The sequence below is a fragment of the Giraffa tippelskirchi genome, chromosome 3 (genome assembly GCF_054371585.1).
Source record: "Giraffa tippelskirchi isolate mGirTip1 chromosome 3, T2T-mGirTip1v1.2.pri, whole genome shotgun sequence".
NCBI classification, from domain to species: domain Eukaryota; kingdom Metazoa; phylum Chordata; class Mammalia; order Artiodactyla; family Giraffidae; genus Giraffa; species Giraffa tippelskirchi.
In genome coordinates, this window is record NC_137277.1 from 163,593,576 (window position 1) to 163,620,871 (window position 27,296).

General features: G+C 51.7%; 1 protein-coding gene and 1 long non-coding RNA gene across 14 annotated transcripts in view; one reads left to right on the forward strand and one right to left on the reverse strand.

Annotated features, from left to right (window-relative positions):
* The window catches only part of TNS1 (tensin 1), a 213,457-nt gene that overhangs the window by 44,356 nt on the left and 141,805 nt on the right, over positions 1-27,296 (reverse strand). For 4 of the 13 annotated variants that reach the window (XM_081583929.1, XM_081583931.1, XM_081583932.1 and 1 more), the window contains one exon: positions 605-2,179. In XM_081583929.1, coding sequence (XP_081440055.1) covers positions 605-2,179 — 1,575 coding nt within the window. Of the gene's footprint in view, positions 1-604; positions 2,180-4,855; positions 5,812-8,239; positions 8,507-9,022; positions 9,186-10,104; positions 10,481-27,296 lie in introns of those variants that run through there. The other 9 variants (XM_081583937.1, XM_081583935.1, XM_081583934.1 and 6 more) reach the window with 7 other exon arrangements.
* On the forward strand, positions 9,246-10,360 carry LOC145543197 (uncharacterized). Its single transcript, XR_014080538.1, has 2 exons — positions 9,246-9,443; positions 9,568-10,360. It is a non-coding gene; the product is annotated as an uncharacterized LOC145543197 (long non-coding RNA).

Consider the following 27,296-nt stretch of genomic DNA (forward strand, 5'->3'; position numbering starts at 1 on the left):
ACTGAGAGGACCCACTAGGGTTAAACACTCAGATAGAGTCCAAGGGCTTTGGGGCACCCTCTCAGACACTGTTATGCCTCTGGGAGGGCCCAAAAGGGAACTGGAGTCCACAGAGGCCTCCCTTCAACCTTCTCCACTACAGGTAGCTACAGAGGGCATCTTATCTCTGTCTAGAAAAATCTGTACTCCAATCCCAGAGTCATCACCTCCAGGAAGCTTTCCCTGATTGTCCTAGGTGGTAAGCCTTACTTTCCCAGGCTCTGGAGCTTTGGTCCCCATCTCTGTGGTAGCACACACTGCACTCTGTTAGAATAATCTGTCTGTGTACCTCTTTCCTCACTAGATTGAAAACTCCTGAGACAATGATCTTTGAACCACAGGCCTGGCTTGGAGTCTAACAGGCACAGAATGCAGGAAGGGATGGGTGGCACGTAGGTTCCTAAAAGCCTCTTCCCCAGGCCAAAATAGCGCTCACTGAGGCATGATGGCTATGCCTGCATGATGGCTGTGCCTCCCCCCAGCAAAGCCAACCAAGACCAAAGAGGGAAGGTGTGGAGGGAATAAAGAGGGGACACCCAGCACTCACAGCCCCTGAGGCTCTTACCTGCCACCCGGTGGGCCACCAGCCCCTCCAAGTTCAATGGTTCCTCCTCTGGAGTTCGGGATGGGTCTGAAGTCACCTTTGGTGGGAGCTGCGGCTGAGTGGTGAGGCCAGGGAGAGAGGCTGGGGGCTGCTGAGGCCCCAGAGAGCTCTGGGTGGTTGGAAGGAAGGCAGACGAGGAGGAGGTGGCCGGGCTCTTTGGACGGTAACTCTGGTTGGGCCCAGTCGGACACGGCTGATAATCATAAGGTGAGTAAGGCCTGCCAGTGGGAACGGACTCTAGAGAGGCCCGGGGGGCTGGCTCAGGGGTTCCCAAGGAATGCCCACTGGGGATGTAGCCAGATCTGGACTGGGTCAGTGGGTGGGACTGGCAAGAGGAGCCAGAGAAGGGCTGGGAGGAGAGTGGAGAAGCCCCCGGCCAGGCCCCTGGCACGCTCTGGGACTTGTGTAGGGGGGCGCCCGCTGTGGCTGGTTCCAGATCAAGCATCAGCATGTTGAGGGTTTCAATGGACTGCTCGATCTCCTGCTGGGAGGCCGCGCGTGGGAACTCGGGGAGGCCAGACATAGGGGGCTCTGCCAGTGGCTGGGGGCTGGGCCTGCTGAGCCCGAGGCTCTCCAAGTGGGCTCTTTCCTGTTGGCGAGGAGGTGGGCGAGCCTGCTGCTGCTGCTGCTGCTGCTGCTGCCAGGAATTCAGGCCCCTCTGCACAGCCTCCCGGCTGCTCCCACCACGGGCTGGAGCTGGGGGCAGCTGGGGTTCCGTTTCGGGAAAGGACTGAGAGCGAAACATACCGTTGGGGTCATGGCCGTAGTGGGAGGTGGTCGCTAACTGTGGCCAGGCTGGGTGGGGTCCCTCCCGCTGGTAGCCAGCTAAACCCTCCTGTGCGGAGTAGGAGGGTCTCATGGGGGCTGTGTGGCCAGCCTGGGCAGGCACCACCCGGCTGGCAGACTCATAGGGGTAGCCCCCGCCGTTGACCATAGGTTCCATGGGGTAGGGCTTGTCCAGACCGTTGGTCAGAGGGGAGAGGGCCTCCGGGTAGCCGCCCTCACTGGTGTTGGTGACTCCATCCAGGGAGGACAGTGTGCCCATGCTGCCCACGCTGTGCCCATCCTGGTTGGGCAGTTCATCGTCCAGGATGTCCGTCTCCCGCTCGGATGCCAAGGCCCCTCCATTGACGTGAACCTGGGCTGGGACGATGTGGCGGCCGGAGGAGGGCACAGCAGGGCCCCCCACTGGGCGGGACCGGAGATGCTGAGGGTGGTACATGGCACCTTGCTTCTCCCGCTCCAAGCCAAAGCCACTGAGAAGGCGGTCCAGCTCGCGCTTCTCCTCGGGACTCAAGGCAGCAGGGGCACTGGTGGGGCCGGGGGCAGGCTCATCGGTCTTGTCTGTCTTGGTGGAGGCTGTGGAGTTGCCCGAGTCACTGCTCACGGAGAGGGTGTGCTCCACGTGGTTGGGGGTGGCTGACAGCACGGGCCGGGTGGCGTTGACAGCCCCGGTGCTGTCGTGCAAGGAGTCCTTCTTCTTCACCTTGGCATACAGGCTCCCGTCCAGGGGTCCCTGGGTATGGCCCACAACCTCTACAAGAGAGGGACCGGAGGAGAGATGGAGAGCAGACGTCAGTGGGAGGTGGGACATCTTCCATTCTCCCGAGGAAAGCAGCTGAGAGCTTCCCTTCCCTGGATCCCCAAAGGGAATCCATGGAGAGTGGAACATGGATATAGTGGGAGGTGGTTGTTGACTGTGGCCAGGATGGGTGGGCCCCCTCCTACTGGTACCCAGCTAAACCCTCCTGTGTGGAGTAGGAGGGTCACATGGGGACTGTGTGGCCAGCCTGGGGAGGCACCGTCCGGCTGGCAGACTCATAGGGGTAGCCCCAACCGTGTACCACCTTCAGCATCTCCAAAGAGAATCCTCTCAACCCTCAGAGATAGAGCCGAAGTGGCAGAAAGGACAAAAGGACCCCTTCCCAAGGCTTCTGAGCAGAGCTTCCCCAGCACCCAGGGCCAGGGCCAGGCAGTGGAGCCCCAGATTGGTCAGGAGACCTGGGGGCAAGATGCCCCAGTTCAAAGCCTGGCTCTGGCATTGCACTCACTTCCCAAAGGGGAAGTGAGGGGCTGGGCCAGGCTGGAGCTCAGTAAAGCCAGCAGGACTGGTGTTAGAGAGAACAGTTTCCCTCTGAATGCCAGGGCCTGTGGGTTCTGGAAAGGAGCTTCAGGGGCCAGGAGTAGAGGGAACATCTTAGGGATGGAGAACACAAAAGCAGAGGTCTTCATCAGGGAGAGGTGACCCCTGTGTCATTTTGTCTGCAGATACTCTGGGGGCCCCGTGAGCAATACTTTCTCTGAAAGGAAAAAGTGAGAGCTGGGTGGCGGGAGGCCAAAGGGCTGACTCAGGAGCGAAGAACTTCCCCGCCCAGAGGAACTCAGTGATTTCACACCCTGTACAGTCAGCAGCCCAGCTTCCAGCCTTCACACACACACACACCCCTCCCCTTCCCCTACTCCAAGGCAGGCCCTCAGCTGGAAAGAAAAGAAAGCCCCCTCCCAAACACTGCAGAGACTCCAGCCCAGACACCAACAGTCACACGCAGAAAACCAGACACAAAGATGTCCAGAGACACACACTCCCACCAGAAATCACCCAAATCAAACACCCAGACACAGGCACTCCCAGTTAGAAAGAGCGAGTGTGGATACAAACACACAAATACTAATATTAACAGCTAACATGCAGGGAACACCTTGCTACATTTACACATACATTATTTCTAATCCTGTGAGTTGGGGCTGTTATGCCTATTTTAAAGATGGAGAAACTGAGACTCTGAACGGTGAAACCATGTGTTTGCAAACATATAGTGCCTGGTAGGGCTTCCCAGGTGGTGCTAGTGGTAAAGAGCCCATCTGCCAGTGCAGGAGGTGTAAGAGAGGCGGGTTTGATCCCTGGGTTAGGAAGATCCCTTGGAGGAGGACATGGCAACCCACTCCAGTATTCTTGCCTGGAGAATCCCCATGGACAGAGAAATCTGGTGGCTATAGTCTATGGGGTCGCAAAGAGTCATATGCAACTGAACAACTGAGCATGCATGCACGCAGTAGCCGGAAAAGCTGGGATTTTAAGTCAGAACTAATTTAAAATTTAAAATAAAAGTAAATCAGAACTTTGAAGACCACACAGCTTTTTTATTATTTTACACTGTTATATCTCACACACACAAACACACCCTTAGGAAAAAACACACAAAAAAGCAGCAATACTCCAAAATAAGTACTTAAATTTAAAGCCACAAACATTTCAGAAAATACAAGCTCCTACCATGCCCAAGGACTAGCCCTCAGGCCAGAAGTGGCAACCTCTAAAAATAAACACTCGTACAGAAGCCCACGGCCAAAAACAAGTGATCAGACAACCGCAAAACAGGAACATCCTGATCAACATACACACACACAAACCACAGGCCAACCAAATGATGTCACCCGAGCACTAGCACTGAGACGCTCGATGAGGCCCCATCCTGCACACACACCCCCTGGGGGCTGCAGGCGCTGCCCGCTCACATAACTCTCCAGAAGCATCTCTCTGCCCCCAGTTCTCCCTGGGGCTTTGGGACCTCAGCCAGCAGCAGGCCCCAAATGACATTGGGCCAGAGTGCTACCACAGCCGAAGGCTCATGAGGATGGCGCTGGTCTGAACTAAAATGGGGTTTCGGCTGAGAAAGGACTGATTCTCCGACAGCCTGCCCCTAGTGCTACTGAGACACAGTTGTGCACACGTTGCCTCTCCCGACTCGCCTGGCATCATCCCTATTGTTGTTGTTGTTTAGTCGCTAAGTCATGTCCGACTCTGTGCGACCCCATAGACGGCAGCCCACCAGGCTCCCCCGTCCCTGGGATTCTCCAGGCAAGAATACTGGAGCAGGTTGCCAGTTCCTCCTCCAGAGGGTCTTCCTGACCCAGGGAACAAACTTGCATCTCCTGCATTGGCAGGCAGGTTCTTTACCGCTGAGCCACCTGGGAAGCCCTGGATCATCCCTAACGGGGCCAAAATGCAGTTGAGAGGCTGCCCCTCATGCCCTGTCCTCCCAAAGAACCGGGCTCCATGCTATACTCACAAAACAGAGACTCTGATGGCTATTTCCAGAGGAGAAAAGTATTACAGAAAGAAGGTTCTCATCCACTCAGATCTTGGTGGGGAAGGGGCGGGGAGGGGGGCGGGGAAGATTCCCACAAGGATGGGCCCCTCACACCACTTACTGGGAATCTGAAGAGCTGTCCTTCCATCTCACCTGGAAAAGAAAGCTGCTGGCCCATTCTGCAGTTGGCACTGTGAGATGACAGAGTATTCCTCCTGGACTAGGGATCTCTTCCATCCCCCGAACTCCCTAATCTCCCTGGTCCATGCGTACACAGTCCGGGAAGCGGGGAGAGGAGTGAAAGGTGAGGTGTCCCATGGCCTCCCATTTACACTCAGAAGGCAACGAGACCCCCTGGGTGCAAACCAGCACAGGCCTGAGTGCCCCTTCCTTCCAGAAGAAAGCACACCCACTCCAGGATCTCCCTAGGGTCCACCAAAGAAGGGTTTTTGGCAAGAGAGATAAGAAAGCATCTTCCAAGACAGAAAGGGAGAATTCACACTGATCACCACTACCCGATATCTTGGCCCATCTGGGCCAACGCCACTCTCCATCGACTTTGAAAATGCCAATATTAAACTTCTTCTGTCGTGTCATTTACCCCAGCGTGGGCTACTGTTTGCAGGAACAACAGGATAATAACTGCCAGGCCACTGGGGCTTAGTAAGAAAATCGAAGAAGTAGAAGCTGTTTAATTGAATCCTATTTGCTAAGCACAAATGGAAATGTCTATTTCTGTCCTCAAAGAAGAGGCCGGCTGCTCCTGACGCCCAGGGCTGGCAGCACGCTCCAGGCTGTTCTACACTTTCAATGGGTCGTCTTCCTTTTCAAATTAACAGAGGACACCCGGGCCCGTCCAGGTCTGTCAGCCCCCGGGAGGGCTCGACTGAAACCCTAGCGCACCACCAGCATGACCCACGAGGCATGAACACCTGCTGCTCCCATCGGAGATGAAGGAAAGTGCCCGCGTCCCCCATGCCATACAACACGCTCACCATCCCCTTCTCCCCATCGACCACGGCCACATTAAGAGCCATTTACCAGGACCACAAGGAGCTGGAACATGTCGGTTTCAATCTATTAAGGCAGGAAGGGCAAAAGAGAGAGGAGGTCAGAGCAAAGAGGAGGAGTGAAATAGTGGGGGAGGAGGAGAGGGAACTGGAGTGGTGAGGGGAGATGGCTTCAAGGCTCTCAAGCTAGGGAGCCACCAGATGCATCTTCAAGTCCCAGCAGCCGTCATGGGCGTGGCCAGTTCAGGTAAAACTATCTCAGAGGAGAGGGAGTTGGACCCCCAGTGGGAGGGGACAGGGGATGGGGAGGGACCTGTCCGGATGGGCCCACGGGTGTTGAGATGAGTGACAATGGAGCAGAAGGGGGAAACACAAGGTATGGGCAGCCCAGAGTAGGGAGATCTCCCAGGTCCCCAGCCCGGACCAGACTGGACTTCCTGCCCACTTCTCTAGGGAAGTGAAGTCCACAGTCTGTTCAAGGCCCTGCTCGTTTTGTCTGACCACACCTCGCTCTCCGCAGCAGCTGCTCCAAGCCCTGGGCCCCACCCTCAACGCTGAGCTCGGTTGCACCAAGGGGCCCCTATTCCACAGCGGCCGTAATTCAGATGTGCGTGTCATGCTTCTGGAAAGCTCTGAAGAAAATCCCCAGCTGACTTGGACGTGAACTACTCCCTACTTCCCAGGCTCCCTCCAGTGGGAGTTCAAGCGGGGCTGGAAGCACAGAACAGGCCAGTCGCCTGGAAAGAAAAGACGTATCCATTCTTTGTGCTTCAAAACGAACAAAAGAAATCAACACAGGATGCTAAGGTGATAAAAGAGTTTGGACAGTTGTCTGATTCTGATGTTCCTAAGAATGTCCTCTGAGGATTGTTTAAAAAAAAAAAAAAAACAACAACGTAGATTCCAGGGCCTTATCTCCAAAGATTTTCACTCATAGATCTAGGGCAGAACCAAGAATCAGCAGTTAAACTAGCTCCCAGGGGCTTCTGGGTCACCTCTTGAGTAACCTTGATGCAGGTGGTCAGCGTTTTGAGCCCTGAGGTTAAGGACCTTTGCTTCTCTCACTAATGTCAAGTGGGGAGAGGTCATTTGTTTAGATGTCGGGGAAGATAGGCCAACCAGGAAAAAGAAAGGGTGCCAGCCTAGTGGACTGCAGGAAAGTGATTCAGCGAGGAGAGATCCCCTCTGTGTCCCACAGAAGGCCTGCTGTGTACCATGAGTGATTTATTAAGGTCTTCAGGATGGGGCCCTTCATGATAAGAAGTCCTTTGGGTCCACATCCAGCAGAACAATTCATTAAAAGACATTACCCAGAGCAGTGATGACCAACCAGTGTGGAGGAAAATCAATGCGCTGCCAACAGGAAACGGCACAGTGCCCACCCCGGACACAGGCGATTTAGAGGCAGGCAGGGGCCCCAGCAAGCCGAGAGGACTCTCAGTACTTTAAACATGGGAATGAGGCATCAAAAACCATGTGTGTCAGGGAGGTAGGTGAGCTCTGACAAACACTGAGGCTTGGCCAGGAGGTAGCCAGGGAAGCAAGTTCTGGGCATGTTAACCCTTTAGCTGCAACCTCTTCCCCAGCTACAGGAGAAGGTGGGCCGGAGCTAGGGCTGGAGCTGTTGAGAAGCGGCACGTGAATGCCATAAGAAAGGTACCAGGGAGGCCAGAAGGATGTGATTCTGTAGAAAAAGCAGAGGCAAAGCATCCCCTCCTTCCTCACCCCTGCACCAAATACACCTATCACCTAGCAAAATGGCCCCCATCTTAACAGCTAACTCAACTAACTCAACCAGTTAAACCATGCAGAGCCTGGCCTCCCAGCCCATCAGGTGAAGATTCATATGCTTACTGGTAGGTTTGCTGAGTGACAAGATTCAAGAACTGAGCACCTTGAGCTGGGCCTTAGACCACCAGGCACACTAACCTCTCTTGTCTCCATTTCACACCTCTCATCACCCACAAAGTAAGGCCCAATCCCCCTCCCTCCTCATACATGCAGACCTTTTATCATCTGGCCCCTGCCTGCCTTTTGAAGCCTTATCTTCACTGTCCTCGATACTCCTACCACACCCCACTGTACTCTTAGTATTTATATGCTCTTTCCCACCTTGTGCCTCGAACATGCTGTTCGCTTTCCTAAAAGTCCCTTCCCTACCCTGCTCCCACAACTGTCAACCTCCTGGCAAATCTCTTCTTCCTCCTGGAGGCTCAGTTTGAACCTCTCTGGGAAGCCTCCCTCAGCTTCCCCCTTTCCTACAGTCCTCCAGACTCAGATAAACTTTTTAATGTTCCCATTGCCCAGTTCCCATGACTGTAACACTGGTCACCCACTAGATGGTCATTATTATTGCCCGTGTTTGTTTTCCCCACTAAACTCCTTGAGGAAGGCCTTTACCTCTTTCCCTCAATCCTCCAGTACCTAGTTCCCAGACAGTATGATTCATAACATGGTGTATGTGAAGAGGGCACATAATCCAATGTACAACTCACATAGCTATACAGGATGGCCCTACAGAATGCAGGGTCTGGTACACATTAGATGTTCCATCAGTGCTTCTTGCACGACATTCATGCTCATACACTCAGTCCTGTCTGTTACTTTGTGACCCCATGGACTATAGCCCACCAGGCTCTGCTCCTCACGGAATTCTCCAGGCAAGAATACTGGAGTGGGTAGCCATTCACTCCTCCAAAGCATCTTTCTGGTCCAGGGAATCGAACCTGCGTCTCCTTCATTTCAGGCAGATTCTTTACTATCTGAGCAACCAATGCATGACATTAAAGTTTTATATACTCCTGTAAGCCACTGAGATGCTCTTCTTCCACTGCTACCCAGAGAAGTGGAAAATTAGGGATTCAAGGTGGACCCCAAGCTTCCCTGAATGGGAAGAGACGCATTGCCGCCAAAATATCATGAGAGGGGTGTTCTACAGAACTGGTAGCATAGGCTGCGCCCATGGAGGTCCCTGTAATTGGCTGAGCCACAGCCCACCCCACTGGACTCCTCAGTCACACTCCAGCCCCGTCCAGGGGACATTAACTTCCTTAGCCAAGAACCCCTGGGGGTATCTGATGAATTACCCCCTAAAACACACAAACACAAACTGTGCATATCACTTCAGGGAGTGATGTGCATCCCAGAGTCCACACACGATTCTTAAATTAAGACATATGCCTATGACAGTTAGGGTGCCGCTTCTGGGGGTCCATCCCCATCATCTAGACTTCTATGGGGAACACCAGGCTCCATCCAGGAGAAACAGGAGGACATACAGAAAAGGCAAACCTGCCAGCGGGAGGAGCCAGAGAAGGAGCCCAGCCCAGAGCTGTAGCCGCCCCAGGGCAGATGTGTGAGTGAGGAAGGGCTGACGATGGAGAGGCCTGTGGGAAACCTCAGCCCCGTGGCTCAAGTGTGGCCTCCTGCAGCCCTTCTGTGACAGCGCTGGCCTCCACCCATGCTGACCACTCCCCTCACCCCACCCCACCTCACCCCGGCACACACACAACCCCTCAGAGCTAGCCAAGGCCTGAGGCCGCCCTTTGTTCAAAACAGCTCACAAAGAGTTCTGGAACTTTCCTAAATGGAAATGGGCTTCCTCGGGGGATCTGAAGAGCTTCAGAATTAGGGGCTGAAGAGAAGTCCCAAGTCTCTGAAGGGGAGCCACAGAGAGGAGGCACAGCCCCTGAGAGACAGGTACAGCCCGAGGGATGCAGGTTCACCCTGGGAAGAGTTCACGGGTGCCACAGTGACACGCACTAGAGGCAGGGACAGATGAGTCCAGGAGGGCAAACAGACACCTGTCTTTCTTCTCGTTTAGCAGCACTCACAGGGAACCTACTGCACTTTCTGAGAATGGAGAGAAGAGAACAAGCTTCTTCCCAGGCCTTCTGTCACTCTTCTCACAGGTGGCTCTGTCCCCTGCACAAGGGACCTCACCAAGGTCACCCCAAACCTGCCTCTGTGGACCCAGGGAGGATCTACAACTAGCCGCCACCCACCAATCTGCTGAGGTACAAAAAAACGAAGAAGTTGCTAAGCCCTGCATCCAAACGCAGTCCCATCTGAATTTCAGAAGATGGAGAAAGCCAGCATTTGAGCAGAAATGGAAACCAGAGCCCCCCTCCCACCAGCGGCTACTGCCCCACGGCTCTCAGCCAGCACTCAGAGGCAGCGGAACGGAGGTCTGAGAGGGACCAAGCAAGTCGGCTAAGCCAAGAGAGCATTTTAAAAGCCAGAAGATCTGGGGAGCTGAAGGGCCTTGAAGGTTCAGTTAATCCACTGCCCAGCCCTCATTTGTTCCACAGGCTCTTGGAAACCCCCAAGGTCACCCAGAGCAGAGGGCATACAGACTCACCTGACTTCCTGCCTCCAAGTTGAGTGCTCTTCCCCCTAATGGTGCTTCAAGGTGAAGATGGCCGGAGGAGCCTGGGTGGGGTGGGGGTACTCTACAGCTGTGACTGAAGCCTAAGAACCTCACCATATAAGACACGGGGCTTGGTCAAGCTGTGATGTCAGATGTCCCCAGGCCCTCCTCAGGAAAGACCCACACTCTTTACACAGATACCATCTTAACTTGAATTCCTCCAGAGAGAAGGAGTAGGCACAGAAAACTTCCTGGTGGCCTTTATTTCAGACCCGAGGGACCCGGGCCTGGAGAGTGAGTGACCTGCCCCGGTCACAGGCCCGCCCACTCCTGCGAGGTGAATGTGAACTTGCAGGGCCAGCCTCCTGACTCCAGCCTGGCCTTTGGCTCCCACGCCAGGCACTAGGGGCAGAGCCTGGCACTCCCACTCCCTGCCCTCCGCCTGTCCAGGCAGCGGCTATCACAGGCACACTCCGGATGGTAAAAATAGCTCCCAAGCCCATAGCGACCCAGGTCCCTCTCTGCCAGGCCAGGGTGCCCGCCTGGACACTCACAGATCAGATCCCTGGCCAGGGGGACTGTCGAGCTGCCAAGAGTCCTGGCAAAGTTGGGAGAAAGCCATGAATGGCAGCCCAGAGGAGGCCAGTGGGGGAATGGTCAGCCTTGGGGTGGGGAGGGTGCCACAAACTTTTAGGTCACAGAACTGGGGAGTGGGGGATGCTGTCCTGAGTAAGCGGGAATGTTACAGGGGCTAGTCAACGCCCCCACCACAGGCCCTCTGCCCACCCCATTCTCTTCCACCATGAACCATTACCCCAAAGAGCGAGGCCGGTGCAGACACACTGCCTCCAGCTCCTACGTACGCAGCCACCCCTCAGATCTGAGGCGGCAGCTCCTCCATGTCCCAGGGCAGTGAGTCCAGGAGGGAGGTGGCCAGGTCAACTCCATCTGCTCCCCAAGGCGGCACACTGCTGGCCACAGCCCCACATAGCCACACTCCCTTCCCCAGTCCAGGTCCACGGCAGACTCCGGCCCCCGCGCCCAGAAGCTGCCCACCACCCTCTCCCCAGGTCCAGCAGGGAGCCACACAAGGATACACACAGGAGAAACACCTGCCCAGCAGACACTTACCCTCTGGACAGAGAGGGAGCGAGGGAAGGGAAAAGACGTGCTCTGAAGTGCCCCCTCGTCCCTCAAGTTTCAAATAATTCCTCCATGGCTGCAGCTCCTAGCACCGCGGGCCAGTCTGTGTCCTACTCAGGCTCCCTCGACTGTCAGTGGTGGGAGGAGCAAGTGCCGCCTGCCTGCCCATACACACACACACACACACACACACACACACACACACCCTCCCTCCCTCCAGCTCTCACCCGCTCTCTCCCCCTCTCTGCTCGGCTCACTCTGCCTCACTCTGGCTTGTAGGAAGCCAGTGGGATAAAACTCTGTCTGTAATTTCAGCCAGCTGGGTCCCCAGGGCTTCACTTATCATCCTGTAGCTATGCAGCTCTCGAATGACATCACAGTGGCTTCCCAAGCCCTCCACACGGAGTGAGAAGTGGCCGGGCCAGCCAGCTCCAGCCCTGGCTCCATCCTAGTCCAGCAACGGCCCCAGCCCACTCCTGGCCCAGCACAGCCCAGCATAGCCCCAGCACCACCCCAGCCCAGCCCCAGTCCCAAACCCACTGTGGCCCCAGGACCCAGAGAAGAAGTGGAAGCAAAACGGCTGGGATGTGAGGTAGAGGGAAGGGTGAGAGTTCCTATGAGGGTATTGAGATTTATTTCCCCAAATTTTTCCACATTTTTTTCCCATTCTCAGCAAATGAAAGGCAGAACAGATGACAACAATTTTCCAGCTGCTGAACAATAAGGTGGAAGTCTTTTTTTCCTCTCTCCCCCTCTATCCCACCCATCCCTCCACCTCCACAGGGCAGAGTCTAGGAGCCAGGACACTTCCTTGGCTTATAAAAGGGGAAAAATCCCATGAGCTCCTCGAGGTGACTGCGGGGCCTGAATGGAGGGACTGGGGTATCACACAGGCAGGCTGCTAGGAGGGGAAAAAGAGCCCCAAAGTGAGGTTCTCAGTGCAAAGCTTTGGCTTCTGGCCCAGGAACCATGACCATTGTTGAAACCTGACTTTGGGAACGCCAGTGGATGTCTGATCAAGGACACTGATCTGCCAGGCCACCTGAGAGGCCTCCAGGTGACTGGTCATTCGTATTCAGTTTGTTCCCACCTGTGACCACCATGAATGGCAGAAAGGACAACTTTCTGGAATAATCAGTGATACCTCCCCTCACACCCAGGCACCCAGATACAAAACAGTCCCCTCAGAAGCCAAAGGGGCTCCCCAAAGTCCCCACCACCATCCTAGCATGTCCTTAAAAGTACCAGCAGTCCCTGACAGCAGGATACCAAAGCCCACCTCTTATCTGCACATCAACTGAATGTACCAACCCCACTCCCACAGGCCAGGGATTTGCAGCCAGGCCAGTGGGGGCTGCGGGGCCTGGTGTCTCCTTGCCAGAGCCCTGGTGAGTTTGCCACCCTAAAGTGCTTCTACAGCCTCCCCATGCTGATGCCCAGACCCTTCACTGCCAGGTCAGGCACTGCAGGCCCAGGAGGGAGAGCCATAACAGATGCAGGCCACTTACTTCTCCCTTTTCAGAGCAGACAGCTCATCCCTAGTCCCCTCCCCATTGTCAGCATCACTGGCTGCACTGGTTATATTACTAAAGGCATGTTTTCCAGAAACTGGGAGGGGACAGGCCTGTGGTGCTCCTCATAGGTCAGAGAGCCCACATGAGTTGTCTCTTGCTTCAGAGTGATAAAAACCACTGGCAGCAAGAGCTGAGAGTAAAGAAGGAAAGTAAGTGGAAGAACAAAAATGGTGCCCTGTACTCTGGCCCCAGCCCTATCCTAACAGCATCTTCACTGAGGAGATGAGGAGGCCCTCAGCCCAGTGACAAAGACTTCACAGAAACCATCAAGAATGAGGACAAGAGAAGAGGGGTTTCATGCCGCAGGCGTCAAACTGGAGGCAGAAGGATTTCCCGTCTCCTCAGCACAGCTGTAAGATGACAATTTGGACAAACCACTGTAATTATCCTGCTTATCTCCATAGAACCTTCTACAACTAACAGACAAACTAGGCTCTTGAAAGGATTATAGTCAACCAGTCCACCCTCTCATCCGTGTCCCACAACAGTGTTAACCTAGATTTTATCTGCATACACCCTGCACCTTTATCTGTACACCTGAACCCCATCAATAGTATCATTTTACAAGATTTTGTAAAATTTTGAAAATAAATGTAACTTCAAGTAGTTTGAGGCATCAATATCCATATCACAGATTTAGTGCAAAAGCTATATACTTCCTCTAATACGCATTAAAATTAATACACCTAAAATAATTTCATATATAATTACCAGTCTGGCCTGTATACCATATTTTGGAAACATCATCATACAGCAATCTCTTGTGAGTAGCAATCCGATCCTATGGCTCCCTGCTACCATACAGGGACTAACTGCACCAGAAGCCTTCTGGGGAGTTTTGTGAAAACCTTGACTCCCTGGCTCTACCTCAGACTTCCAGAGGCCGAACTGTCAGGGGTGAAGGTGAAAGTGAAAGTTGCTCAGTCGTGTCCAACTCTTTGCAACCCCATGGACTGTAGCCCACCAGGCTCCTCTGTCCATGGAATTTTCCAGGCAAGAATACTGGAGTGGGTTGCCGTTCCCTTCTCCAGGGAATCTTCCCAACCCAGGGATCAAACCCAGGTCTCATGCATTGCAGGCAGATTCTTTACCATCTGAGCCAGCAAGGAAGCCCATTGTCAGGGGTAGGGCCTGGGAATCCGAATGTAAAACACTCTCCAGTTAAGAGTGCAAGGCAGACAGGTTTGGCCAAAAAAAAAAAAAAAGTCCTAGCTATACTAAACTGTTTTCAATTATAAGGATCTTACTATCTACCCTCCAAAGCCCATTGCATCATGAGGTGGCTCTAACAGATAGATTTTAGCTCCTTAACTTTTCCACTAACTTTGTGGTACCCAATGGGGTGGCTCAGACAAGCCAAATCTTTGCACACGAGAGCTTCAGACACTGAATGTGATGTGCACTTCCTCCTGAGTCTCTCCTTTGACAGACAATCCTCCCCTACCCCTGCCTCCAAAGCCTCTGAGTCTGCCCTACCTCCCTCTGCTTCTCCTCACCACCTGAGCACTTGCTACCAGAGGTTTTTTATCACTCTGAAGCAAGGGACAACCCATGTGACCTATGAGAGGCACCACTATCACCTCCCAGCTTCTAGAACACATGCCTTTAGTAATGCAACCTAAAATTAAACCCAGCCCTTTTGATTTGTCTCACTTTAGCATCTGCCAGGAACACAGTGACTAAGAACACAGGCTTAGGGATCAGGTAGACACTGGCTTAAATACAGACACTATACTTAACTAGCTTAGTGCAGCCCTGGGCCAATTACTTAATTTTTGGAGTTTCAGTTTCTTTATAAAATGAGTATCTCAGAGAGTATTGCAAAGATCGATATAATGCGTGTAAAGCGCTCAGCACAGCAGAAAAGCACACAGCGGTGCTCAAAATGAGGCACCAGATATATACAAGCACCACTCTGACATCCGCTTTTCAGTCCTCCTTCCCTACCCAGCCCCACCCTGAATAGAACCTCAGTGACCCCAGCTCACTGGGCCTAGATGAAACACACCCGATGCTTAAGCTTCAGGACATATCATTTGGCCTGTCCTTTCTCTGCTTAAAATTCATGGCAATGAGTGTCCAGCAAAGAGAAGAGTCTCACAAAACAGCCCAGACTCTGGGGATGTGATGTTGCTCAATCAACAAACTCTGGAACTGTCCTGGCATCTGTTACTACCAACAGGATGCCCGAAAATGCCACCCTGTCTCCCACCTCCAGAGACAGCTTCAACACCAAGGACCACAGGAAGGAGGGATGGCATCTGTCCAGACCTGGCTTTTGCTTTTTGCTCTTTCTCTTAAGGAACAAAATGGGGCTTCCCTGATGGCCCAGTGGTTAATCCACCTTGCAATCCGAGGAACATCAGTTCTATCCCCGGTCCAGGAAGATCCCACATGCCTTGGGACAACGAAGCCTGTGTGCCACAACTACTGAGCCTGCACTCTGGAGCCCATGAGCCACAACTACTGAGCTTGTGTGCAGCAGCTACTGAAGTCTGCATGCCTAGAGCCTGGGCTCCACAACAAGAGAAGTCTCTGAAATGAGAAGCCCGTGCACTGCAACTAGAGAGTAGCCCCCACTCACTGCAACTAGAGAAAAGCCCTCACACAGCAATGAAGACCCAGTATAGCCAAAAAAAAAAAAAAAAAATTTTTTTTTAAAGGAGCAAAATGGCTGAGTACTCTGGTTTCCAAGCAGCCTGATCCTCGAATGGAAGCAGGAAGCAGAAAAGAGCATCTTCAGGGAAGGGCTACCTCATGCCCTCCCTAGCAGGAGACATAAGGTTCCAGAGACAGGGGCTGAAGGGACACCAAGACAGTGGTCCTCCCCTGGGGTGGTGTGCTCCCCAGGGAACATGTGAAGATGGCTGGAAATACTTGGGATTGTCACATCCAGAAGAAATCCTATTGCATCCAGTGGGTAGAGATGCTGCTAAACATTCTCCAACACACAGGACGGTCCCATGTCCAATGTCAATGGTGCCACAGCCAAGAGTGGCTGAGCCAGAGTGAGGGCAGAGGGAGTCTGGGGTGTGAGAGACAGAGCTCAGGATTGACTCAGGAGTCCTGGGACCCAAACCCAGAGGGCCGCTAACTCACCATGAGACCTTGGCCAAGTCATTTCCTGGGGCCTCAGTTTCCAAAGGGGTAAGATGAGAGATAAGAGCGAGATGAGCTTTGAACTCTCAGACTTCCGGTTCTAAGCAGAACACAAAGAGGAGAGGGACCTGGACTTTCCAAGGGTTGCGATGTGAATGTCTGGGGGAGAGGGAAGACCCTGGGGAGAGGCCATTGCCTGGGCCGGGTGCGGGGTGTAGCACAGGAACAAGTCTCAGCATCCCCACAGGACTTCCTCCCTGCCTTCCAGCATAGTAGAGGGAAGACAGGCAGATCTAGAGCTCAGGGCACCCACCCCTCGCATGGCCCCAGCTTTCCAAGGTGTCCACACAGTCCCCAAGGAAGGCGGCGGACAGGGCCAGATTCAGAAGCTCGTTCCCTGAGAGTCATGCAGAAGCCTCAGCACCCGAGAACCACTCAGGAAGGGAATCGCCAACTCCCAGGCAGACGGCTGAGCTGGACAAGGGTCAGGGTAGATCCACTCACCTTCCTCCTGCCTCCCCCACTTGGATCACCTCCCGGGGTCTCAACACCATCTCAGTAGAAGTCCTCACTTGGGAAGGATGGCGGAAGAATGGGGAGTGGGATGTTAGGCTTGGGGAGCCAGGAAGGAGGAGACAGCAAAACAGAACAGGGTGGGCGAGTTGTAACTGTGTGTCTGCATGTTAATGGATGTTCTCCTGTTTGCTTCGACAACTGCCCTTCAAGGTAAATCCCTGATAGAGAGACCGAGGCTTCGAGCCTGTGGCTTGCTCAAGATTACATTGCCAGTCTGACTCTAACGCTCAAGTTCTTTCTGCTTCCCAGAGAGGAAGGAGGAAGGAAGAAAGAGAGAGATGGGCGAAGAGTGAGAGCTTGGAGGATCCAGTGGGATGAAGGGAGTGGAGAGTGACGATCAAATCACAACACTGATTTAGAACAACCAAACCCAAATCACATCCAAGTGGGTGCTCTCCTCATCGAAGTGGCTCCTGGGAATTTTAGGCATTTATCCGAATGATGCTGCCAGGGTTCAGAGCATTTCTGGTAACTCATAGGGAACTGCCCCAGAGTTGGTTCACAACTGACACAAGGAATCCATCTCTGCACTTGGGGTCAATCCCATGTCAGTGGTACTTAATAGGCCCATTTAAGTACCTCACATAAGTGCTGGTTACCAGATTGGTCATATTTTATAAAAACAGCTCCCCTCATTCTGTGGGGGTGCTCAGTGACAGGGAGGTCAGTGGGGTTCTATGCACGAGTGATGGGTGTGTGCAGGGGGCTCTCTGTGGTTCTGTTTTTGAGAGGATATGGGAATGGGGATGGATGGAGGATCTGGGTGGGGTCGCTGCTTCCTTTCCCAAATGGGTCCCTCTGCACTCACGAGTATAAGGAGGCTCAGAAGGCATCTCCCTGGGGGTCTCCCAGTACTCATGTCATAGCTCACACAGATGAGCAGGTGTGGGTCAGAAGCAGGAAGGCCCTGATGAAGAGGAACAAGCTGGGAATGACCTTCCTGACCCACAGAAGAGACAGTACCATAGGGCACAGGTCTGGACAGGAGCCAGGGCCCCACCCCAGGCCTCCTGTATCCTTGTAAAGAGCGCCTGCCTGATTCTCCAAGGTTGTCAAGCAGTACACAGACAGAGGGGGACAGAGAGGCAGAAAGGGAGAGGGAAGGATCTGAGAAGCTTTGCACTTTCATAACAAAATCTGATCTCACCACCCCTGGAGAAGGAGAAGAACAAACATCAAAGAACACTTTGCTAACAGTTTTTTAAGCAATCAAAGCAACACCAGGCGAAAGTCTCCAACGAGCACCAGCATCGACTAGCTGTAAGGATGTGAAGACGCGGTCCGGGAGGAGAAAGGATGAGAAAGGCCACCAGTAGCTCCTGGCCCCCATCCACCGACTGCTCTGCACTGCTTCCCAGAACCAAGGGGCCCTGCTGGCAACCTGCATAACCCGCCTGGGGCTAGACCAGGCCCTTGCCTTTAAAGGTGGGAGGGCAGTCCAGTGGGCCTGCTATCTGGGGCAAGATGCCCCATGTCCCTGCAGGAGGGTCTTGGGGGGCGAATAATGTTTGAACAGAAAAAAAGGAGGGGCAGGTGAAAGGGGAGTCTGTCAAGACTCTCAGGTCCCCTTTGCATGCAGAACCTGCTGGGGCTTTATCAGAACCCTCTAGAAGCTACCTCCTCTTTCCTTTTCATGCACCATGGTCACTCACCCTATCGGGACAGGTATGCAGGCAGAAGATTCTCTTCAACCTCAAGAAAATCCAGGCCTGCTCCCAGTTCCCCATTCTCATGTCCCTCAAAAGCAAGACAGCTTTCCTAGAAGTCAGACCTCTACCCTGCCAGCTGTAGCTAAAACATACTCTCTTCAACTCGGCTCTCCAAATCCAAACTGGTCACTGCATGATACACAGACCTGGAGAAAGCGTTGTCTGGTAGTAACAGCAGTAGACTAGGAGTCAAAGGGCTAGAGTACCAAGGAGTGATTGAGGATGGACCTCAGTTTACTCCTCCATGCAATAGGAGAGTACAATCAGCTAATGGTCCCTGAAATACTGGCCAATTCTAGATGCTCAAGGATCCAACACAGAGAAGATGCTCAACCTGGCACTGTCTGTGTCCCAGAGCCCTTGGACTCTGTAAACCTGATGCTCCTCTCCTGTGTGGTCTTGCCTGGGTGTCTCCAGGCTCCAAGCTCGTCTAAGTCTATTTCTGCAGCAGACACAGAGCCCCTGAGGGCTAGGACAGAAACAGTGACTTACAGGAAGTCTGGAAATACATGCCAGGCTGCAGAGGTTCCGAGGGCCATGCACGGCAGTAAAGAGGCTGATTTATTTTCATCAGTGAAATGCTGAAACCCAATCCCTGGAACAAGCTGACCCAGCAGACAATGGCGGGGAGCTCCCCACCCGGAGCAGAATTAGCTAGATCGCAGCCTCCCAGGTCTCACCACTGGGGCTGATGCTGGGAGGGACAGAAGGGGAGGCCACCTCAGCCAGTGTGACCACAGGTCCCTAGGGTTGGCCTCTTCCCACCCTGCCTCTGGCCTGCAAGGGTCTCCAGGATGTAGGTGCAGGAGTGCTAGGTCCACATGCCCACGTGCACAGGGCAGAGGAACAGAGAAACAAGAGGCAGAGTGGCTCAGACTCTCATCCTCATGAAGCCATGGTGAGAAATGGCAGGCATCAGAACCCCAGTTCTACATCTTTCTGGCTGTGTCAACACTGGGAAGTTACTTGACCTCTCTTGCCTGTTTGCTCACCTGTGAAAAGGGAACAAGACTACTCAGCTCACAGGAGGGTCATGAGAAGTAAAGAAAACAATGGGCACCCCCTGTGGCTACCTTGGTGGCTTGGTGGTAAAGAATCTGTATGCAATGCAGGAGACACAGGAGACACGGGTTCAATCCCTGGGTCAGGAAGATCCCCTGGAGGAGGAAATGGCAACCCACTCCAGTATTCTTGCCTGGAAAATTCCATGGACAGAGAAGCCTGGTCGGCTGCAATACATGGGGTCACAAAGAGTCAGAGGCAACAAAATAGAAGTTCACATGTGGAGGAGGTATGCAGAAGGGAGAGAAATTTTCCTCCTAGTCCCTAATCAAATTGCTGACTGGGAGTGTCAACTAATACAACCCTTATGGAAGCCAATTTGACACTATCAAAATTATATATGCATACATTCATCCAGCCAATTCTACTTCTAGAAATTTGTCCTACAGACAGATTTGCACAAATGAAATGGTGTTATGCACAAATAAAAAGGTTACTCACTGCAGCATTTTTCAAAACAGTAAAAAATTGGAAACAACCTAAATGTCCATGTTATTTACATATAGTTAAATAAAATACTAGTTTATCAAACACAGTACCCGTGTACAGTGGAATATTATGCAGCTGAAAACAATGAGAAGGCTCTTTGTGTGCTATTATGAAAAGATTCTCCACGATGTGTCATTAGATGAAACAGCTCAGGTACAAGCCAAATCTTTACAGTGTCTACCACACCCTAAATGATCTAGTCCCGGTTACCTCTGACCTCAACTCCTATTACAGTCTTCATTGCAGTCACAGTGGCCCCTGTGCTGCTTCTCAAACATCTCAGGTGGGCTTTTGCCTCAGGACCTTTGCACTTGATGCCCACCTCACCCCTGCCTGGAATGCTATTCCTCAGATATTTGCTTGGGTGACTCTCTTACCTCCTTCAATTCTTTGTTCATATGTCCCCTCCTCAGTGAAGCCTAGGCTGATAAGCTTTTAAAATTTTTCAAATTTTAAAACATTTCAATGCCCAACCAAGAACCGCTCCCAATCACCCTTACTCTGCTCTATTTTTTCGCAGAGTATTTATCACCTTCTAACATGCTCTCTTACTTACAGTTGACCCTTGCACAATGCAGGGGTTAAGTGCACTGACCCATGCAACACCCACGTCCCACAGTCAAAAATCCACATGCTGCTTTTCCTGCCCTCAAAACAAAGGAATTGATAAATGACTCACCAAAGGGCAAGAAGTTGAAACAGTTTGGGTAGAATCAGGACTAGTTCTTTTGATCCCACATACTGTAATCTCTAACTGAACACAAACTTTTCCCCACAAAGATCCATCAAATGGGGGACTTCCCTGGTGGTCCAAGCTTCCACTGCAGGGGACACAGGCTCAACTCCTCATCGGGGAACTAAGATTCCACATGCCCCCAAGAGTAGCCAAAAAAAAATCCATAAAATGAAAATACAGGTATTATATTTGTGGAGAAAAAGTTGTGTATAAGTGGACCTGCACAGTTCAGATCTGTGTTATCTAAGCATCAAATATATTTATATCTTTAAAAAAAAATTTATTGTCTGTCTTCTCCCACTAGAATACAATCACGACAAGGGCAAGGATCTTTATTGTGTTCACTATTGTATCCTCAGCACCTACAATAGTGACATGCAGTAGGCACTCCATAAATATTTGTTGGCTGAATAAATGAATGTTACCGTGGACAGTTCCTTGTGCCAAGGAACAAATGATTTGTTTTTTCTTTTTTTCTTCTTCAATACAGTGGATTCAAGGTTACACCTATAATCATGTCATTCTCACTCTCCTGCATCCTGATACGTTTTCTCAAGTGAAGGAGAAAGAAGCATCTTTACAGCTGTTCCAGCATCAGAGAACTCAGAGAAGCACTGCATACAATACCACCCAAGATCACGCGCTGGTATCAGGGACAACTAACATTAACTGATGACTTACTACAGAACAGGCACAGAGCTGAGCACCCATCCATTATCTCAGTTAATTCTCAGAGCCTACAAGAAAAGTATATCCTTGTGCCCATTTTACAAGGTAGAACATTGAGGCTCAGAAAGGCTAAATGATTTGCCCAAGGTCAACAGAGGGCAAGAGACAAAGCCGGGGCTTGACCCCAGGCAGCCTGAGTCCCAAGCTGTCAACCACTATGGTGTCTCCACTGCCTCCCAAGAATGTGGGTTTTGCCCCTTCTCAGACCACTCTAAAACACTGTGCTTCTTAACCTCAATGGAGGTTGCCTATTATGGAAGGTTTGTGAGCTCAGCAACTTTGCCAGGACTTCAGAAGGTCTCTCGGGAGAGGGTGAGCGGAGAGAATAAAGAGATGTACGGGGGATGAATCACGCACGAGCAGCTGCGGAAGTAGAGGAAGAGGAATCATGAAAGAAGAAAGGACAGATCACCCTACTGACCCCAGATCCACTGAAATCTTTTCCCACAAATGGCCTCAGAACTGTCCATTGGACAGGAAGCAGGGCCTGGGAGGGTGGACCAAAAGGGATGGGCTCTGTTGCCTGCAGAGAAGCACACCAGCTAGCAGGCAGGAGAGGTGAGCAAGACATAGATAAGCTCCAGGGAGGGTGTTGAATCTCACAGGCTGATGGAGAGATGGACCCGAAGACCAGCACCACTAAGAAAGAAGCTGAACTTTGCCCAGAAGCAAACCAGCCTTAGATAGCACCTCCGAGCCAGCCGCAGGCCAACTGGCCTGGAGGAGGAGAAAGAAGCCAGGCACAGCCTCCAAAGGCAGGGAGAAGCACCCAGGGCCTGAATAGGTACAACAAGGAATAATCCAGAGAGACAACTGTCACTAGCTCTGTTCTCTCTTAGTGTCCATCACTCAGCCATGTTCACTGGACAACAGATCCAGGCTCCAAGGACCCATCCACTGTGGGATTTTGTGTGCTGTCTTTTCTCTTAATCTCCTGGTTTGTTCTCCCCTCCTGTATTCCATGCATATGGTTCCTCAATGCTCCTCTCACCCTCCCTCCACCTCTCCCAACATTCCCACCTTCACCAACCCCTGCATCCCATTGACCTCCTAAATACCCAGCCCATCACGGGACCAGGCAGCATGACAAGGAGGCTGGAGCAATTTGATTGCTTTCTTTCCCTCTACTTTCCAGCTTTTGAGCAATGTTGTTAAGCCACTTTTGATTTGAAAAACAATTCTGTTTTCAATGCTATCTATGCTCTCAGGCCCAAGACTGATGCAGTCCTTCTGCAAAGCCATCCACCTCTGATCACCACCATCCCCAGAAACTTCTCTCCTGAGAAGCCCGGCTTTTGGCCAAGATCTTCTCCATTTGACTGTGGGTCAAGGAGGATGGCGCACCTGTCTGATCTGGCCACACCCCCTCCCCTCCCTTGTCTGCAGGCGACTCTGAGAGAGGACTTTCTACAACACCCGGGCTAGCCCAGGGCTCACCATTTAGTAGGTACTCTCTAAGTATTTGGGAAAGAAAGGAGAGAGAGAAGGAAGAGAAGGAAAGCAGGAGGAGGGGAGGGAGCAAGGGAATGATGGGTGAAAAGCAGTTTTCATTGGGTACCAAAAGTATTTAATCAATGGAAGCTTGAATTTCCTTTCTTAGACTTGGTTAGATCTTGGGGTCTCGCCGGGTCCAGCTAACTTGCACCCGTCTGCAGGTCTGGCAGGAGAGGAAGCAGGGAGAGTGGTTGGGGGGTGGGGGAACACTGCATGTTCCCCTCTTCCCCAGGGCTGGAGCTTGATATTTGAGCGCAGCAAGAGGGCAGACGTGCCGCTTAGGCCACTGGCCAAGAGCTCTGCGTCCGCTCCGAGTGTGGCTCCGGTTTTCCAACCTACACCCGATGGCAGAGATTATGGAAGACCAAAGGCACATTCAGTCGGGAGGGTATTGGTTTACTGAATGTTCCGTGGGCAGACACCGTTCTCCAAGCCTGCCAGCTGCCTCACAGAGCAGAGCCAGCTTAGGGTACGAGGGCATCAGCACAAGCCCCGCCCCACCCGACCAGGGCAGCGCTAAGCAGGTGGCTGGCAGGTGCTGGGGCGGAGGAGTCATCTTCCTTACCCACAAGGTCAGGCCGACCCTACATTTAAATTCTCAGCACTCTGATCGTTTCAGCAGGTCAGGAGGGAACTCTCTCTTGGGGGAGTAGAAGGGACCCAGATCCTCCTCAAGAAGTCATCCCACCCCTGCCTCTGTCACTATCTGTATGGAGACCACCCCACACCGAGGCCCATTTCCCTTGTTTCTCGACATCTCTGCCCAAACAGGCCAGAAGGACAAGGGCCCGACCTCCCTGCCACAGCTGACTGACCCTCTCACAGTCAGGAAGTTCTCCCAGGTGGCTAACTCAGATCCCTCCTGCTGCAGTCTAAGCCCTGTGAACTACAGAATGTGACAGAACAGCAACAGAAGTTGAAGCTGCCAGTTACAGCTTTGAATTTCTCTCCCTGCCCTTTCCCCCACCCCTGACCTTGACCAGACCAGAAGGGCTGCCCCCTCCAGCAGTCAGGTTAGGACTTCCCAACAAAAGTCAGGCTCTTGGGGGAGTTCCCTGGTGGTCTAGTGGTTAGGACTTGGCACTCTCACTGCCATGGGCCAGGTTCAACTCTGGTCGGGGAACTGAGATCCCACAAAGCAAGCTGCACAAGAAAAAAATAAATAAAATAAAATCAGGCTCTCGGCACCTGTGCTTAGAAAATCACCCCTTAAAACCCCCTGCTCAGAGACAAGGGGCAGACATACCACTCTGGGACTCTTGGACCCTTTTCCTGAATTATTTGGGACTACCTGCAATCTTGTCCTCCCCTCTTTTACTGGTTCTTCCACATCTTACCCCAGAGTTCAGAAGGCAAGAATGTCACACCCTGTGAAAGTATGTCAAGGGCAAACATTCACCATAGTGCTCAAGTGTTCTTCTAAGAGGGCACGGACGCTGTTGTCCCCACTAACTGCCTCACTCCATACCCAAAGGGGCCACGTTCTGCTACTCACTCCCCCCACCCCTCGCCTTAGTAGATGCAGGGACATGGGCCATGTAGGTGGCTGAGGCAGCCAGGAGGCAGGACTCATGGCTTTGGTGTTGCCCTGCCATCCAAGGACCTGAAACCCAGCCTCCCTCACTGTGTGATGGGGCAGGTGTTCCAGACCAGTCCAGGCACCAGTTCCAGGGCTGGAAAGAGATTAGACAAAGCAGCCTAAAGCATTTCCGGCTACAGATGTATAATCTCTCAGATTAAGATCACAGAGAGATAGGAAGCAGTATCCCTGATAGGCTCCAGACCCCCATCCACCCAGAATCCTGCCTTCAACATCTACTAAGGGTATTGTATGAACAAGGTCCCTAACCTCTCTGTGACTGCCTCAGTTTCCTCTCCTGTAAAATGGGAACACTCATAAGCAGGTGTTCATATGGAAGTATTTGGGTGCCAGTTGTGACAGAGGCCCCAGGAAAATGAATAACACATTCCAAAAGTAAGGCAGGGCTTGTAAAAAGCGATGACTGACATCAAGACATCAAGAAAGTAAAAAGCCAGCCCACAGAATAGGAGAAAATTTTTGCAAATCATGTATCTAATAAGGGACATATTCTCAGGATATAAGAAAAAACTCTTATAATGATAACAAAAAGACACAGAATCCAAGTTTTAAAGTGTATAAAAGATGTAAATAGATGTTCCTTTAAAGAAGATGGCCAATTAACAAAGACATTCAACATCACTAATTACTAGGAAAATGCAAATCAAACCCACAATAAAACACTACTTGACACCCACCAGGATGGCTAGAGTTCCAAAGATAGAAAATTACAAGTGTTGGTGAGGATGTACAGAAATTGTAGTCCTCATACATTGGCTGGTAGGAATGTAAGATGGCGCAGCCACTTTGGAAGACAGTCTGACAGTTCCTCAAACAATTAAACATTGAGTTACTATCTGACACAACAATTCCACTCATAGATATCTACCCAAGAGAAATGAAAACATAAGGACATGTAAAAATTACACACAAATCCCCACAGTAGCATTCTACATAATAGCCAAAAAGTGGAAACAATGCAAATATCCATCCACTGATGTGTGTATAAACAAAATGTGGTATGGCCATACAATGGAGTATTACAAAGCAAGTCAAAATGAACCAATACACGCTACAAAATGGATGAACTCTGAAAACATCATGCTCAGTGAAAGAAGGCCACAAAAGATCATGTACTGTATAATTCCTTTTACAAGAAATATGCAGAACATATAAATCTATAGAGATAAAAAGTAGATGAGGACAGGGGTGGGGAAAGATGTGGGGAGTGATTATTAATGGTTGAAGTCTCTTCTAGGTGGGTGATAATGTCCTGAAATCAGATTATGGTGATGGTTTGTACAACCGTAAATATACTAAAACCCACTGAATTGTATTCTTTAAATAGGGGAAGTTATGGTATTAAATTACATCAATGTAATGTCATTTCATTATATTTGATTATATTATATTGGGAATATATATTGGCTGTTTAAAAATTTTTTAAAGACAGAGATGGCTGAAAATTGTTCATGGCTCTAAACTACTCCTCTCCCCACCCCACCCCCTCAACACACACACATCCACGTCAAGTGAATGAAAAGATAAGGAAGTGGGGGATTCTAACAGGCATCTTGGAGAGAAGAGTTGTTTTGCTGCAAATGCCACCTGCCAGGGCTTTCCCCTCATCTAAGGGAGTCTGCTCAGCTCAGTGTGAATCGTCTGGAGTGACCCAATGTGAGTCACATCTGCTCAGCTCCGTGTGAGTCGGCTGGCGCAGGAAAACGTGAGAAACAGGCCTGGCACAGGCCACAGTGAGAAGCCGGCGGGGGAACAGACAGGGGATGCACTGGCCACCTCAGTCCCTGTCTTTGCTGAGCCCAAGAGCACCTAAGGCTCCCGCAGACCCAGGGGAGAGAGCCAGCCCCAGGGCTGCCTCAGATGCTGTCCGAGAGGGCCCCCTGGAGGGCTGAACCACCTCCGCAGAAGGAGGTGGAGGGAGCAAGGAATGCTCGGGCCAAGGAAGGGTCCTGAGCCTCTGATGGAGCTGCAGTCACCCACCCGAAGGAAAACATGAGGAGAGACTCATTGGGAGTTCAGGTCGGTGGGAGGGGGAGGGGTCCTCCAAAATGCCCACAGAAGTGCTGCAGGAGGAAACAGCACTCGATGCCTCTGGAATCTTCCTCTGGCAAAGAGCTCAGACGTCCTATCACCCGTACCTGTGCCCCCACACAGAGCAACCTCACAGTGGTGTAGGCAGGCAAGAAGGCTCCCATCCCTTCCCTCCTTCCTCTCTTCTCATCAGTCAGCAAAATAGAGAGAAAAACCTACTGAAACACCCCCACCCCTCACATCCACACCTGGTGCCAGGTAAGGGCAGACAAGGGGGAAGAACTAACTCTGGGTGAAACATCAAGTTCACTGGCACTGGGCATAATGATTACTGCTCAGAGGCTCTTGTATTACCCAACTGTGACTAGAAAAGGTACACAGGACTCTCCCTAATGTCATCTAGGGGCAGAACAAGCTTTAAAACCACATCCTACAAGTTCTGCTTTTTCTGCCTAATGGTTACAAAACAGTAGCCGCCTATAGGCGTTTGAGGACAACATGTAGGCAATGTTGCCAGGCACAAGGTTGGCACACAAGGCCAGCTGTCATCTAGTCATTGTCTTTGTCATCATCACTGTCATCGCTGGGGAAGTCCTCTTAGGAATCCACCCACCTCGATTCACTGGTAAGGAAAACTGAGAACCAGAGAGGGAAAGTAACTTTTACAAGGTAACCCAGCAAGATGGTATCAGAGGCAAGTCTCCTGACTTCCAAGAGTGGGGCTCCCAGAACAGAACCAGCTACAGATGGTTCCTGGAGAGTAGAGGGACCAGGGGAATGTGAGCTTTTTCTTAAGAAGAAAGAGCTTGTATACAATCAAAATCACACCTCTATCTTCTTTCCCCCAGTACTTCAATAATAATAATAGACACAATTATTGCCAGCATAGTATACACCAGGCACTCTACTTTTCACGTTTCCACACATCTTAGCTCACTGAG